We start from the raw sequence: 17737 nt of genomic DNA on the forward strand, positions 1-17737 counted from the left end.
TAATGTGCTTGCTTGAGCTAAACTCGCAGCCACAATGCTATTTGTATTTTGGGTGGTTGCTAGGGTGTTTATATGCAGGTGTTCTGAGTTATTTGTAGAATGTTGCTATGCAGTTACTCTGGTGTTCTAAATGTTTTCTAAGAAGAGTGGTCACTAGTTAGTGAAACAATCAGAAATTGTAAGTCTTCATTTAGAAAAGTAATACTCTACCCAACAAAGTATATTTCATGTCCATAGCACAAATGGTGCAGGATGAGTTCAAAGAAAGTCCAAACTCAAAATTTGAACAATAATAATAGTACTACTGGCCTTAATAAAACAAAGTTTCATATAGAGTAAAAAAAAATTAATTACTTAATGCCTTTAAATTTAACAGAGACCTACTATATCTTGCCCCTTGGTACAGTTCGATTATTTGCTTCTTAAAATATCCTCTGCACAAGTTATGTTCCACTCTTTGGTAGACTCAAATATAGCCTTCTCTAAAGGGTTTCCCCATATGAGAACTCACCATCCTTAGAAATCCTTTGGTCAATTACATAAGCTTGAGAAACAAGTCACGATGGGCGGGGTTTACTCAGAACGGCCAGGAACATCAAAGCCTATTGGCTGACCTCTCTATGGAAAGTGATTGATCATTCTATGTTAAGCCCTCTCAGACAAGGTAAGGAAGTTCAGGATCACGACAAATCATGACCTATCCTACCCAGTGGGAGGGGTAAGTCCGTCACTATACTTTCAGAGTTCCCTCTTTGTCAGCCATAGATGTCCTTTAGTTCTTGGAAGTGTTCAACAGTTATCCAATTAAAGGGTTATCTCTCATTTTAGTTGCCTAGTCTGCAGGGCTTTAGGATTTGTGCCATCATCAACAGTCAATCCCGGCTTGGAGCTGCAACACTCCACATCTCACACTGAATAGACTGCTGCTACTGCTGAACTTCTGGATTTGACACACCATTTCTACATTTCACTCAGAAAGAGGTCCTCTGTGGAGTTATGGGTGCCCACGGATCCAGCTTGGATGAAGTCTTGGCTGAGGATATGCACCACTGGTACAACAAATTCATGAGGGAATCACCTTCTGGTCTCATCACGCTCTTTGAACTCAAGGCCATGCTACAGATGCAGGGGATGACTGAGGAAGCCAGCAGCTTTGTGGACCAGGTCTTCTTCACCTTCGACATGGATGGGGTAAGAGAAAGCTTTTTTTTACTAACATCAATGTGTGAATGGAACATTTAGGTATATAACGCATATCAGCCATTCAGTTGGTCTTAGAGGATACCAAAATCTCTTCAGTATTGCATTTTTTTAAAATCTATTATAATGTTAATCAAATTAATTATAGTATTTATTAATCAAATCACAATTAATTGCACAAATCAATATTTGCTGAGAAAACTTAAACAAAAAGACATTACAATATTGTGACTGTAAATCATCGAAAGTCATACGTCTACATGAATGAACAATCCTATTACTGGCCTACAGTCCACAGGAATCCTTTTCCCAATCCAGTTAATCTGTCCTGGGTAGGCTACGTCCACTTTAATCCAGATAAATCTGAAAACGCACCTTTTTCTTTACGTTTTTGACCTTCTGTCCACAATGAGATGCCATTTTTATCCAGTAAAAACTGTGGATACCAAGTTGATCAATTTGAAAATGCTGATTTTGCATTGTAGTGTGGACTATGGAAATTGAGGTATTCAAAAACAATGACACACATTTGGTCATATGATGCATATTCCCATAGATATCTACAGAATAGTTGTATCAGCATTGTTGTCTAGCTGCTCACTTTCACAGTGTTGTTAAAGACAAATGTTAATTTTCACCTGACCGAAGATTTACTCGCAATTATGTAAATATGTCAATTGCATGTGGAAGAGTGATTTTTGAGTGTGACATGAATGTGTGACACCCAACACGTTTGCTAGATTCTATAGCCTTTGAGTAGAGCCAGTATCCTCCCGTATACTCGCCCCAAGTGGCCAGTAGTGCCAGTAGGGGAACCCGCACTACTGGCCAAAGGATACGCCATTCTCGCCTGGTCAGCCAGATACGTGCGTCTATTTGCTCCAGTGTGTTCCCTGGAGACGGCTAACCCTGTTGAATTCTTCCGTCACAATTACGGCAGTCAGACGTTGCGGAGCGTCTGACGCCAGGCCTAACACTCGTATACATTGAGGAACCTGTGCTAGGGTGGGTGTCCACATGTAGCGGTCCCTGCGGCGAACCCATATGTGTAAATTCCACGGTACGGCTACCCTGTCGGCTAGACAGTGTCTTTCCCTTGGCAGAGCCCGCTTTGCCGTCTCTGCCGGTGCGCTTCTCCCCTATGATTAGGCTGGAACCACCACAGAGACTTCCATGTGTTGCACTACCCTGCTTGGCTAGTCCATATGTGTATTCTCCACATTTTACCTCCCTCCAGGCAGGTTGTGGCTTCCGCAGCGTTCTCCTTCCCCTAGAGAGGGCACGCTTTCCCAGTGTTATCCAATGTTCTTACTTGAGTGGTTATGGTTACGTCTCGGTTACGTATGGTAACCCACGTTCCCTGAAAGAGGGAACGGAGACGTTCGTCCCATCGCCATGTTGTCGCTGCAGACGGCCGGGTCCCTGGCTCGGCCCCTCAGCGAAAACCAAAGATGCGTTGCACCTTCTGCTCATTATATACCCGCACTGCATGATAGAAGCAGCTGGTGCAATTATCGCATGCCAATGTGCATTGGCTCGTTTAGTTTCTCTCAAAGTAGATTGGTCTCTCTGCGAAGATCCCATTTCTGTCGGCTCCATTCCCTCTTTCAGGGAACGTGGGTTACCATACGTAACCGAGACGTTTTACAACGTAACAACACGTTCTGTCTAAAATGCTTTTTTTGTTTTATTATAGCATATAATAACATATATTCTTATATTTCTTTCTTTATTTCTGATATTCATCTTTTTTTTTCTCCTCAGGATGGCTATATAGATTTTGTAGAATACATCGCAGCTGTAAGTCTGCTACTGAAAGGAGAGATAAACCAGAAACTGAAGTGGTACTTCAAACTCTTTGATCAGGATGGAAACGGCAAGATTGACAGAGATGAAATGGAGACCATATTCAAAGTAAAGTATTAATTTTTTCCTGTACTTAGTGAACTCTTATTGTAGATAAGAACCAATTGTTCACACTAGAACTTCTGTTTTAAATGTGCAATCACTCGTAAAATAAATGGTTTTCAGTTACTGATGCCATTGTAGAAATACACTATACACAGTTAGCCATGATTCATTTATTCCACAAGCAAAAGTGTCCAGTAACAGGGAGCTAATGGAGACAAAGCGTAGAAGTTGACTGGTCATGTGACCTCAACATGGAAGCCTCCATGAGGTGACCTGCTCCGTGTGTACTTTTAAACCGACTACTGCAGTAGAGATTAGACTTGGGAAAGTCAATTGTTTTTAATCCAAACCTGAGTCCATGATGTCCATTGGCTGAGCTCCCTTATTTTCAAAATAGATTTTCTATCCTATTACACATGTCCATGGCACATAATTATTTAGACAGTTTTGTAAAAACATGCGAAAAAAAAAAGGAATTCATTTTCAATTCAAAATGTACATTCTGGCTACTTTCTTCCAGACAGTCATTAATATACTATTACAGTTTATATTAATATGTTAATTGGTTTTAATTTTATGATTTATGTTTTCTGTTCTAATTTTAATTTTAGTTAAAGCTATATTAATTTTGTTGTGATGTTGCTCTTTTTAGCTGAAATAAAATGTGTGTATATTTTTGGACACATAATGAATCTGATCTCATTAAAACTTCTGAAGCCACATAACATATGTTGGTTCAAAGACGAGGGAAATTAGACATGGGTCAGTAAGACAGTGTTGCAGTAACACAAAATATGAATATAGTATTCATTCATCTTTTCCAGGCCATACAAGACATTACCCGGAGTTATGAGATCCCTCCAGATGATATTGTGACTCTGATCTATGAGAGGATTGATGTTAATAATGAAGGTAAGAGCTGTCAGATCATGCTACGTTCACACTCTCAGTTTTTGGGATTGACAACTGCATACTTACAGGTGTGAGTCTCAAAATGTCCTGTTCACACAGTAACTTACAGTAGTATCTTGAATACTTTCTTTTTGAACATGCAACGGGCGTCAAGCCCGTATTCTCTTATCAGTAGTCATAGCGACAGTGACCAAGGTAATATTAAAGATGGCGTCGTCCATAAAACTGAAAAGTCTAAACTTTTGACATGATAAGAGTCCAATCGAGCCAAAAGTTAATCCATCAAATCTTCATTAACTGACAGATCTTAATCTAAAACCTTCAGATGTCACACAGATCATATCTCCATCGCTGTAAGTTACAGAGAGCGAAACCACACGCAAAAACCTGCAACACACGGTAGACATGCGTTTTTGCAGCACAGGGATGCGTTTCCCAAAAGCAAAGACCAACTTTGGTCACAAGTTCCGTCCTTATCAGCATAGTTCAACGAGTCTGTGTTTCCCGAAAACACAGTTCTATCGAACATTCGCAAACAGCATCGCAAAGTTGTGGTTTGAAAGACAGCTCTTGACCTGTGGTAATGTGGTTAAGAGCATAGTTTATTGTTTGCCTGACATGTGGACTTAATAAATCCTTGTCTTGAGCAAAATAAGCAAGCTGACATTCAGTGCAATCTGTATCTTTTATTTAGAATAAATACAAATGTCATTTATGTCTTTTTTTTTCACAAGATTTAAAGCACCATTTTTGAAGAGTGCGCATGTGCGAGCGTGCTATACCACGTAAGAACGAGCCTATGATTGAATCTGGAAAAAGAGCAAAATAACTGAGAAAAATTTGAAATAGTCCTCAGAAGCCATGTCTGTAATTTATAGCAAAGCATCTAGCATTAATTCGATCTCAACAGATTCGTTAAAATTAGTTATTACTCCACCACCAGCGTGACATCATTAACCAACGTGGTTGAACGACCAATTTGCCACAATATGGTTTCGGGAAACAGTTGTACGCAGCGAGTTACGTCGGTGTATGGGAAACGCACCCCAGAGCGGCTCTCTCACACATATGACAAGAATGCGGTTGTTGTGAGTCTGAAAATTAACGGGTGTGAGTTTGATTAGAGAATGCAGTTGTGCACTGTGGCGTTTGTGTTTTGCTCAAGGTAAACATTTACACAGAGTTGCACTATACAAGTCATTTCTGTTCAGGATTGAACCTGCAACCTTTGATCCGTATTAGCAGCCCAAATTTAAAGCCATTAGGCTAATGCCACTACTGCCTTTAATAAGGGTCAAGGTCAATGTCGAATTTCTTTCTAGAACCAGGATAAGAACAAAGGTATGAACTAAAGCGAATATTACTTACAGAATCTATATACAGAGAGAACAAATTCCTCAGTTTTTATTACCATAATGAATCTCATTCTCATTTCCAAGATGTCATGTAACTAGCCTACAGTACAACAAATAGGCTACTACTATTATTTAAAAAAATTAAAAAAGACAAATGACTCTTTTTTTTAAAAGACAAACTTATTAAAAAGGTTTTTTTTTCACATTCCTTAGAATGAGATTTTCTGCAATATTATGTTAATGACAATTAAGGGAATTTCCATAAAAGTAATGCCACCAGGATTAATATAGTTAACTAAAACTTAAAAAAAAAAACTGTTACTTTTTTTGTTACTTGAAATAAAATAAACTTTAGCTGATATTTAATAAAATATAAAAAAGACTTGAACTTATTTTGTTTCAGCTAGTTGCCAAGAAAACATTTGTAATTTAGTTTAACTTGATATACTAAAATAATTACATACATATTAAAAAAACAAAAAAAATTACAAAACACATGATAAAATTACAAAAACTAAAATGAAAATGGATAAGATAAAAATAAAAACTAATTCAAAATATTCATAATAAAAACTAATAGTATTTCAATGATACTAAAAATAACAATGAATGCCACAATGCTAAAAACAATTTTATTAAAAAAATATAATGTTATATGTAAGGCCCGTTCACACCAAGAACAATAACTGTAAAGATAACTATATTAGCGTCCACACTGAGCCTTCTGTTATAAGTGCACGCTGAGTTTTGTCATCTGCTGCTTTAAGTCAAGTCAAGTCAAGTCACCCTTATTTATATAGCGTAGATGAATATATAATAGATGAATTCTGATGTTTCAATGTTTTTATTGTTCATCAGCTGAAAAAAAAAGTCTGAAAGTGATTATTGTTTCTCTGTGCCATCATTGTTATAGTTGTGGTGTCAACTCTGCTATTCTACATTTAGAACTATTTATTTATCATTATCGTTACAGTTATCGTCTATGATGTGAACGGGCCTTTATAAAATGACGTATATATTTTTATTCATTATGTTTTATATATAATAATAATAATATAAGGAGTCACCCTTAAAATAGCATGTCTGTACTTTTGGCAGGTGAGTTGACATTGGAGGAGTTCATCACAGGCGCTAAAGAACATCCTGACATCATGGAGATGCTCACCAAGATGATGGACCTCACACATGTCCTGGAGATCATAGTCAATGGGCAGAAAAAGAAGGAGTGACTGCCAATGTATGATGCATTGGACAATATAAGGATCCCCTCCTAATTGAAGATGATCAACTCTGTGGCTGGAAAGCGTAAAACAGACTCAGTAGAGGGTGAAACCTACTAGCAGCATCTCAGAGGTGGACATGAGCGATCATCAACATCTGTGATTGTGTCTTTCAAACACTTTCTCTCTGTCTCTGTGCCTCAGATATCTAGTTAGCGGAGTTCTCTTTCCCTCTACTCTTAACTGCATCACCTCTACAAGTCTGAAAATGTCCTTCTTGCAGGAAGAAATGACACAAGAGGAGATGAATCCATGGTTTAAAACTAGGGTAGGCAGTGTTTTTCATAAACATTTTTTGTTATACTAGTTAAAACTCTCTTCACATTCTGATAGCAATCAATAATAGAAGTGGTCTAAATATTCAAAAAATTTGTTTCAGGACCAAAAAATGTTCGTCAAATCATTGCATTTAGCCCGATATCCTACCTGCCTGTCAACTTATGTGTTTGCATACCTCCATGCACCTGCTCGTGTAGACATCACACTAGTGCGAACATGAGGCTATGCACAGTCACAGAACGCTGCACACAAACAGCAGCAGCCGCCTTTTACAGTTCCTCCTGAACCAAACCTACAAGATTATTCTGCGTTCACGCCATGTCGTAATTACCGTGATTAAGAGATGGCAACCTGAGGCGTTCTACTTGGAGCTGTTCACGTTCTCAGACTCGGAATTATGCGTTACGGCAAAACTATCAATGCCGAAATTAATCTGAAGCAGTCAAGTGGTACAAATCAGAGCTCTAAGTTTTTTTACGTTCATTATTATTGCAATGTAAAAGATAGCACAGGCACAAGCACACTTTTCAAGCAAAACATTTCACATACAAATTTTAATAAAGCAATAGAAATACTGTTCAAAATGAAGACTAAAAATACTAAGACTTTCGGGTTGTGTAATGGGAGCGATTTTCATGAACTTGGGCATCAAGACCACTTTGCTTGATATTATCTAATAATGGAATACACATTCAAACGTGTTAAGATTTAAGACTTACTATAAGTGTCCAAATACTGTTTTGGGGACACTGTGTATGGAGGGGCCAGTATTATAAATAATTGTACAGTTTTTCTATTGATGTATGTAATCTTCATTCTGACTTTTGAGATTTTGTGCTGAATATAGACAACGTAGCAATTTTAACTTGTGACCATTGCCTTATATAAATAAATGCAGTCTAATGCACATTTGGACTACTGATTCCTGTCTTCACTGTCACTGTTGCTTTAAATTAGAGGAAAGGCATTTAAAAGTTAAGAAAAATTACCTAAATAAATTAATAGTAGACCTACTTATGAAAAAATATGGTTTTAAATCATGAAGTACCCATTTATACTATCTTATAAATAAATTACTGGGGGTTATTTTAAAGTAAACAAACGCTAAAACTAAATATATTCCCATTCTGGTCCCTGGAAAGCACAAGAGTCAAGCAACAAAGTGGGAAAGGAATATTGTAACAAAGTTTTTCAGTATACTGTACATAAATATGTGTAAATTGAAGACGAACTTTCATTTGATATGCACTACTTATTCATGGAGGTGGCAATCCTGTGAGTTCCGTTCCAAGCCAGTTGAGCTAAAAATAAATATGGTGTCTGAACGTTGCTTTTGTGTATAAATTTACATTTTTTACCAACATTTTCCACTTTTGATGTGATTTCTAGCAATAAATTAGTATTGTAGTTATTAAATATTTGCTTAGTTCTCACCAAAGCTCTCTCTATTTTGTTGTATATTATTAATCCGTTATGCTGCATGCCTCAGAAGTCAGTTTTGTGAGGTGTCTTCTGATATGCCTGCAAACTCATTGCCTTATAGGGCAACAAGTCAGCTAAGCTTTCTGATGCAGCTTCAGTTCAGTTTAGCTTCAGTCCGAATTAAATGCACCTGATCCAAGTAATCAAGTCCTTAAGACTTTTTTGAAATCTACAAGTATGAGTTTTGAAGCAGGGATGAAACTAAACTCTGCAGGGCTGTGGTCCTCCAGGTGCTGAGTTTTGCACCCATGCTTTAAGAGAAACGGTAAGTTATTTTTATTTACATTGTGTTAAAGCTATATACTTTATCAGGTCATGCCTTCCCTGGGAATTGAATGTACGATCTTGGCCTCGCTAGAGCCATACTTTACTGTTTGAGATACAGGAACTCCACACTAAATAAGGCTCCGTCCACACTACTGCGTTTTCGTTTAGAAACGGATAATTAAAACGAATACGATCTCCGTCCACACCAGCGTTTTAGCTGCGTATTAGAATTGATCTCCGTCCACATTAAAACGACTGAAAACGCGGATCACGTGACTATTCACCAACACTGGGCATGCGTGTGCCGGTGTAAACATAGAGACTTTCAGACATAGACTGTAAAAAAATGCTTTCAAACATCAAAATGTTATTTATTAATATGTATTTGTGTCAAAATTACATATTTTCCTATTCTATTTTGCCTGGAAACGCTTCCAACACGTATTGCATGAAAAATAGGCGTCGGTTCTATAATATGCACGCGTTTACCGCGCGAGCCGTGCCTGAGACGCGGCAGTTTATTACTGTAAGAAACTGTTCCAGCGGGTGAAGTTTACTGAATATTACCTGTGTACTCCATGACTGATGACACCCAATCATAGAGCCGAGCGTGAGCCTCTGCGTCATCGTTTCTAAAGTCCTCCGTTTTGACCCGTCCACACTAAAACGCCCTCCGGAGATTCAAAACGAAAAACGGGTCGGCAGCGTTTCTAAACTTCTCCGTTTTGGGTCTCCGTTTTTGCCGTTTTAGTGTGGACGGGAGGTGCAAACGTAGCAAAAGGTCTCCGTTTTTAAACTAAAACGCAGTAGTGTGGACGGGGCCTAAGTCTTGTGTTCACTTTATGCATTATCCTTCTGCAGGGATGGTTAACTCTGGTCCTCGAGATCCGCTTTCCTGCAAAGTTTAACTCCAACCTTAATCAAACACACCTGCCACAACCTAATCACAGTCTCAGGATCACTAGAAAGCTACAGACAGATGAGTTTGATCAGGATTGGAGCTAAACTGCAGGAAAGTGGACCTCGAGGGCCAGAGTCGCCCAGGCTTACCCTACAGCATGATCAATATTAAAGACTTCATTACATGTTATTTTAATCAGCCATAAATGTCACAGAAAATATATTCTGCTCATAATAGATCTTCACATGTCTCATATTTCATCTCAAGCTCTTTGCACTGTACACTAACTTTCAAAATCATTTTCACTTTAAAGCCCCTATGCGTCTGATGTATGCAGAAGCGCAATCTTGAAAATATTATATAGAATATTATATATTATATTGGATTTTTGGAATGACACGTGCTAAACATGTGAAGTTTACTCTTAGCAATGAACTTTAACTCGCAATGCCCAAAGTCTGTTTGAATAGATTTCATAACCCCATTTTATGTTCCAAAAAATGATTTTATTTCATCACAGACATTGTGTAAACAGTCTGACTGTGCTTTCCAAACATGAATGATGTTGTACAGTCTGGTTGCATGACAGCAGCACTAAGATATCTGTCTGTACATGCACTGACCAGAGCCAATCCAAACAGATCTGACCTTGAATGTCTTTGCACTTTATTTGATCAGAAATAGATCATATTCATCTCTCCCTTTATAGTCTTTCAATCCTGTAAAATCCGCAGACTTTACATTTACAAATGTTTTAAAGTGGCATTGGTGCCCTTAACCCTTTTTAGTTATCAGATGATACAGTGTTGTCACGCATTGCGACGTTCGTCTGTTATAGGACAACTTAGTTTGAATAAACAAGCAGACACTGATTAGCTATTTGATCACCTAAATAAAAAAAATTAATATGTGCGTAGTGTTCAATGTTGTTATCGATAGAGATACGCGGATGGGGTATTATTTCATCCGCAACCGCATCACAAAACTCATCATCCGCACCAACGTTTTTTGACCAAATTTCAAAGCCGCACCCGCCCACCATCCGCTGATTGTTTTGCGGTCTATGGACAATGCAATGCTCTGCTGCTTCGAGCCGCAAGAAAGCCCTTGTCTGTTCTAGAAAGGATGCAGTAAAGATATTTAATGGTAATGTATGAGGCATAGGCCTACGCTGAGTTTCATTCATTTACGATGAGATGCGCTCTAGTTCACAATGCAATGCAAGTGAACGCGGCGCACCGGCGCCTCCATGTCACAGTTACTATATTGTCATTTGCTTTTTATTTATTAAATACATGCAATTGGTTGATGAAACATTTATTAAAATTAAGATACAATTTGTACAAAATTAAATTTGCTTTAAAGAAAGGCTTTCTACAAAGAAAAACTTAATGAAGTGGTAAAGATCATGTCTGACGATTTACAAAACAAAACTTGCGTTGGTACTTGGCGAAGAATCAAATACAGTTGGAAACGACGTAGAAATCGTTTTTAATTAGTGTTTAAACATTCTCTATGATAAAAAATGTTTGTAAAAAATATTTTAATAACACAGTTTTGGCGGTTATGGAGATCTAATGACGGTGTTCAACTATAACCGTCGGTCTCACGGTTATATACTAACCGTCACACCCCTAGCTCAATGTCAACCTTTCTCACTCGTTGTGTCAACTAACTGTCATGATTCTGCCTTCTTGTCCTTGATTTTTGCTAGTATTGAGGCAGGATCATGACAGACCCATGTTTTGTGCAAGCACATGGCCTATTTGTTTGGGCCATGTGCTTGTGTTGTCTCATTACTTAACCCCGCCCCCTTGTTCTCCTCGTTAGTCATTATTGTTTCATCTGTGTCACCTGCTGTCATTATCAGTTTCTCCCTATAATCCCCTTGTGTTTGCTGTCCTGTGGCGGTTCATTATCATACTTAGTGAAACCTTGTGAGTATCCTGTCGAGAGTATTGTCTAGAGAAAGTTCTGATTCTGTATTTGCTGTTTGTTTATCGTCTAGTTATCTGTCAAGTCATATTCTAGTTTAGTCACTCCTTGTTCTGTCCATGTTTTGCCCCCTTGTGGGTTTTGTTTTCCCTTTTTGTCTACAATAAACATTGTTCAATTGCATACAGTCTGTATGGGTTCATCTCCTCCACACCTCATAACACTAACCTCTGCCACTCCCATCCAACACCATACACGCGTCAAAGCAGCCTTTTCTCTATTTTCAGATATGACGAGACACGAGTGACGTATGTATGAAATTTCCCACTAAACCATCCCAACAGGTCTAAAATATAAATGCTTATAGTAGGTTTACCATAGTGAATCAGGTTAAGACAAAAACATGTTTGGGAAGTAGGACTGATGATGCATTGACATTTAAATTGAGTTAATTTTGAATTTAAAAAAGTGATGTTTGTACGTTTAAGGATATACTTCAAAAGAATATATTTAAGTATGAACACAATGCAGTGTTTTCAGACACTTGCATGCTAAACCACAATTCACAATTCATTTAAGATGGCTTTTTTTACCCACCGGAGTACATCAGAATTACTTCTATTGCCTTTGAAATATAGTTATGGACAAGCATTTATAGTAAACTATTTAAACTGAACTAACTAAAATATACTTTAATGTTATTTCTGGAAATTTCTTATAAGAACGCCAGACCAGGACGCGAGTAGGACCTGGGTGAGGGGTTACATATATACCAGATATATTTGTAATTACACATTTGTATTGATGAAGTTGCAATAATATATTGGTAACACTTTACAATAAGGTCCCAGTTAACGTTTGTTGATGCATTAACTAACATTAACAAACACTGACCAATGCATTTGTATTTAATAATAATTGTTAACATTAGTTAATACAATTACATTGTTAGTTCTGTTAGTTCAGGTCCTTTAAATAATATTAACAGATCTCTTGATCTAACATCTTTTGATTTGAATAATGTCTTAGTAAATGTTGAAATTAATATTAACTCTGATTAATAAATGTTTTCAAAGTATTTTTCATTGTTGGTTCATGTTAATTAACATAATGTTTCCAAATGGAGACTTATTTGTACAGTTACCAATATATTAGTATCAATTTCGGGGAAAGTAAAGCACTGCAAAAGATTATTAAAACATAATGATTTAAAGTGCAAATTAATGCTTTTAATTTTTAATGCGTTCTAAAGTATGTTACGAAACATGAAAGTGTATTTTCTTTAGGTACACAGAAATGGCTTTTCATTTTAAAAATAATAGTGCTGCAAGTACAGTTTATTTAAAATATACTTCTAAGATTGCACTACAAGTCCCTAGTTCCCTAGAGAGGGTCTGATGCAAACCATGCCATTTTGGGGTCAGTGTCCTTCTGTAAACTGCATGGAAGCCAGAATATCATGCTGTGAAGAAATAAACTTTAGGGAGGGGTGTGTTAGCTCAAATGAACGCTTTAGCTGTAGCCAGATCAGGCCACTATGTTGCATAACTGTCCCATAGACACACTATAAAAAGAGCCTCTTTCTCCAGATCTTGCACTGCATCCAGGCCTCAGCCACTTCACCATCAGAGACGCCCTCAGCCTGAAACCCACAGAGACATCATGCAGTCCCCCGACACTAGGCTGAACCGAAACTCCCTCCTGCTGGCCCTGAGGCGCTACAGCACAGTGGTGCACAATATGGAGCAGACCGTCCTTCTTCCCAGCCTCCTGAGAGATGTGCCGTACGACGAGGCTCAAGACTGCGAGGCCGCAGACAACAGCATGGACCTGTACGAGTCCTACCTTATGCTGAAAGCCATCAAGAACACAGTGGAGAGCGGGCTCTTCCCTCACGACGACGGCAATACCAAGAGTCACGCCGCCCTGCACAAAGGCCTGGAGCCGCTGCTGGAGGCCGAACCTGAGGCGCTTTTCCACTTCCATCTGCGGGGCCTGTTCACGGTCATGGCTACGCTCGCAAACAAGTCCCAGAACTTGACTGAGAAATACTTGGACATCATTGGGGTCGGCCATTAGGATTCAGCACATCTCAAGGAAGAATCCATCTTGAGCTGGAAGCAATTAAGTTAACCGGAAAGCTGTTTACATCCTTGTCACTATCTGTGTGGCATGCAATAAAAAAATCTGGAAAATTATTTTTGTTTTAGAATCTTATTTAAAAGAACTTTAATATTTAAATGTCTCCTAATAATTATTAGTTTTTCATCCTTTGCATTTGGCTTGCAATATTATTTAGCATTCTTTGTAATTATTGTCAGTGAACTATTGTGAGGATTCTTTTTTTAATTTGATATCTAAAAAATGAACTGCTTCCTCATATGAGATTGCAGAATACTCATTTTGTAAAGTACATACACAAGACCATTGAAACACTTATAAAAGAATTATTCAAGACATAATTGTACATTATTTGTTTGTCATATATTACATATATATGTCATCATGTGTACTTTCAGTCAAAATAACCAGTACATTGTGAAATCTTCAGAGATGCAACAAATATAAGCCAATAAAAGACAATTCATGTCAATAATGTACACCAGTGCTTTTAAGTATTATTTATATGGTAACACTTTACAATAAGGTTCATTAGTTAACTACCTTAGTTAATCTGAACTGAGAATGAACAATACTTCTTCAGCATTTATTAATCTTAGTTAATAATTTCAACATTTACTAATACGTTATTCAAATCAAAAGTTGAATTTAATAACATTAGTTAATGCACAGTGAACTAACATGAACAAACAATGTACAGCTGTATTTTTTATGAACTATCATTAACAAAGATTAAAAAAAAATACTGTAACAAATGTATTGCTCATGGTTAGTTCATGTTGGCATATTATAATTTTATTAATAGCTTTTATTTTTTGTAAATTTGTTATGTGATTTTGCCATTTTTATTATAATTATTGCAAAGGCTGGGTTGTTTGAACCTATGTTTGGGTCAAATATGGACAACCCATATTGTGTCATTTTAAATACTAGAATTTAGGTTTGATTGATTTATTTATTTATTTCCCCCCAGGTAAAAACTTTAGTGCTTCAACTAATTTAGCTGGCAAGGCTACATTTCAATATTTCATTTAGTTTAAGTTCCCCCTTTCTAATATTTATATTTTATTGTATTGTATATTTTATAGTTTTAGGTTTGGTTTATGATAATAACTCCAAGTACACACTTTCCAGAAAGTCCTGTAATAATTTCAGTTTACTGGATTAATCTGTTTTTTAACTGTGAATGTATGACAAAAAAAAGAAAAGAAATCGATGAGCTTCAAAAATAAACCAAGGGTAACTGAATCAGTTAAAAGCTCCTGGGATTGCATGAGGCGCGCTATCAGTGCAATATCCGTGCCAAAGTCTAGCTGAAATCAGTTGGGTCATTCCTTTTGGACAAAAGGTTTAGAAAATCAAACTCAGTTTTAAAAGAGATTTTTGTTGAATCATGATACGGTGATGTAAAACATTAAAAAAATTATTTTGGCCAAGCTCTAGGTAAATAAACTTAATCTTTTATTAAACCAAATCAATGAAATGGTGGATCAAAATGTCCAACTTGTTAGGGACAAATGAACAACAGATTAAAATACTATGATTCTAATTTATGGGCAGTGTGTACATTTCCTTAGACAACTCATGTCCCTTTAAAAGCAGATCAGTTAATAAATGATCAGAAAATAAATATATTGTGTACAACAAGAAAGAACACTCAAATGTCAGACTATTTGGGTGTTTGCAAACAATGATGTGTTTTGTGGGCAGAGCTTACCTGGTGGCAGAAAATGAGTTTTCCTTAACTTGTTACCACCAGTTTTCTGCCAACACAATGTGTGCGCAGCTACAGTGACACAACTGCTCCCAAATGGTCTATTGACAGTCCTGTCACAATCATTTGTAAGGTCATTTCAGGGATTCTGAGGGCCTCATGTATGCATGCCCTTGAATTATGCAACATGCTTTTTTGACATTATGCCATGCATAATGACATAATCAGTATCCTGCACATGCATAGCAATTCAGACTGTGAAAGGAACAGTTCACCAAAAAATGAAAATTCTGCCATCATTTAATCACCCTTGTGTAATTTCACAGATTATTATACATTTTGAAGTGTTTTCTAGCAGTTAATCTTGTTTTTTGAGGGTGGGTAAATAATGGTTTCGTTTTTGAATGTCCCTAAAAATAAACTAATCTGGATGTGCATTGGAAAACAAATGAAAGCCCAAATAAAGAAATCAGATTGTTCTTTTAAATAGTTTAATGACATTAAGTACACAACTTAATAAATCAATATAAGAGTATTTATAACAGAAAAGCCTGTTAAACCAGATTTTCAACTATAGTCTTCATGTTCCTCGTGACAGCTACATCCTCTCAACGGATTGGATGAAACGGCTCCACGATTTCTGCAAATGTCCTCCGTTCTGGTTTGAGAAAGAGAAATGAAAAAGTTAAAGGAATGAAAGTATTGTGGCAACATGCAGTCATTTAAAACACACTAATGTGACTGGATTTCCATGTGCTGCTGTTACCTTTCTGTTGAAACTCATCAGGATGCAGCCGGATGTACTCATTCATGTCCCTGTCCAATGTGGCATATTTGTAATTCTCATATTTTGTGAGATGATAGCCAATGAACCATCCAATGGTTACGAACAGCGTTTGGCGATGAACACCTGTATATATATAAAAAAATAAAATAAAAAAAATAATAAAAAACAGGTGGAAAGTCAACGCACTGCACAAGATATGTTTGCATAATCCAATGACTGTTTTGCATGCTTGTGGTTTCGAGTCCAGTTGATTTTTTAATCTTCAAAGTCTGGTAAACTTTACTGGTAAGAGGCATAATTATTTTTTTATATGCATATTAAAAGTCACCGTGAAATCAAAATAGACAATTCCTATTTTTTAAATAATATTGCACTATTTACTATACATGATTTATTTCTTACATCGACAAATCTCTTCTCTAATGACATGTTTACTGGTGTGAGGGCGGGGCAACCTGTCACTCACATGAGATCCACCAATAGCAAACCACAACCATCCAATCAATTCCCCATGGACAAAATCAAGTCCCGCCCTACTTTTTTTTCTTGTTTGAGAAACAGTTTCACTCAAATACATAACAATAGAATAGAAAAGGCTTATGTTTCATGCTGACTTTAAAGCTGGTATGACTGTATACATTTTACATCACATTCTGATATTTAAGCTACTAAATGAAATCAATATAGTGCTGATATGCAAATTATATACAGTCACAAGCAATATTATTGGCTGAGGTGATAAGAACGAGTGCGATAGTAGTAATTATATAGGTTTTGGTAATACAAATATCCCAATGGTAGTAACCATAGGATATTTTTTTTTTTTTTTTTTTTACATGGTACCACGTAAATAAGGCATATTTAATGTGTTCATTCAGTACCATGTAAATGTCAAACTACCACCATGTCTGCTCTGAACCACCACAATTCATTTGTGTAAAGACTGCAAAGTCAAATTAGCCAGGAACGCATTCATTTGACATTATTATGCCATCAAATGACAATGTGTTTGTTACAGGTATGTTTTATTAGAACTGCATTGGTGCAGATTTGTTCTCACCGGCTTTGAGTGCAGGCCTGCGGTTCAAGCTGTTGTGCAGCATCGCGCACGCCCAGCCGCACAGCCCGAACCACACCGAATTTCTGTTGACGATCCCCGGAGGAGGAAGACGTTTCGCCTCATCAGGCAGAAGCCCCATGTTCCCAGATAACAGGCTTTTCTGAAGTAAGAACACTTAACTTTCCATATCACCTCCTAGAGGAAACCAAGGACAATATTTAGGCGGAAATGGTAACCGGTCCGGCGAGAAACACACGACGAATTACAAGGGTTCCGGAGGGGCTTCAATTGATGAATACCGATATCGCATACTTCTCTATTATATAGTAGGCGAAAAACAGCATGGCTGAATTCGGAACCGCATACTAGCATACTACTCTTACTACTTCTGCCACAGAAAGATATTGTGAAATTAGTGAGAGTAATTTGACAGTATGTGGTTCTGCAGAATCTGTGACAAAAGAAGTAGGCCTGCTAACACAGAATTCACTTCGGTGAGATTCTGAAGTTTGCATACGATGGACACTTTACTA

The 17737-nt window shown here is 37.2% G+C and overlaps 3 protein-coding genes across 3 annotated transcripts; 2 read left to right on the forward strand and 1 right to left on the reverse strand.

The window, feature by feature from the left end:
- Nucleotides 1-842: 842 nt before the first annotated feature.
- Nucleotides 843-7851, forward strand: guca1c (guanylate cyclase activator 1C). The gene is made up of 4 exons (XM_081369936.1): nt 843-1191; nt 2965-3114; nt 3936-4023; nt 6477-7851. The coding sequence occupies exons 1-4, from the start codon at nt 997-999 to the stop codon at nt 6605-6607; spliced, it is 564 nt and encodes a 187-aa protein (XP_081226062.1). The 5' UTR covers nt 843-996; the 3' UTR covers nt 6608-7851.
- A 653-nt stretch (nt 7852-8504) lies between these two features.
- Nucleotides 8505-14117, forward strand: thrsp (thyroid hormone responsive). Its single transcript, XM_081369791.1, has 2 exons — nt 8505-8684; nt 13112-14117. The coding sequence occupies exon 2, from the start codon at nt 13185-13187 to the stop codon at nt 13599-13601; it is 417 nt and encodes a 138-aa protein (XP_081225917.1). The 5' UTR covers nt 8505-8684; nt 13112-13184; the 3' UTR covers nt 13602-14117.
- A 1714-nt stretch (nt 14118-15831) lies between these two features.
- Nucleotides 15832-17724, reverse strand: ndufc2 (NADH:ubiquinone oxidoreductase subunit C2). Its single transcript, XM_081369818.1, has 3 exons — nt 17205-17724; nt 16124-16267; nt 15832-16015 (listed from the first exon to the last, which is right to left on the reverse strand). Exons 1-3 carry the CDS (start codon nt 17341-17343, stop codon nt 15966-15968), a joined length of 333 nt encoding a protein of 110 aa, XP_081225944.1. The 5' UTR covers nt 17344-17724; the 3' UTR covers nt 15832-15965.
- Nucleotides 17725-17737: the final 13 nt, after the last annotated feature.

This window comes from Scardinius erythrophthalmus (assembly GCF_964197995.2).
Source record: "Scardinius erythrophthalmus genome assembly, chromosome: 7".
Lineage (NCBI taxonomy): Eukaryota > Metazoa > Chordata > Actinopteri > Cypriniformes > Leuciscidae > Scardinius > Scardinius erythrophthalmus.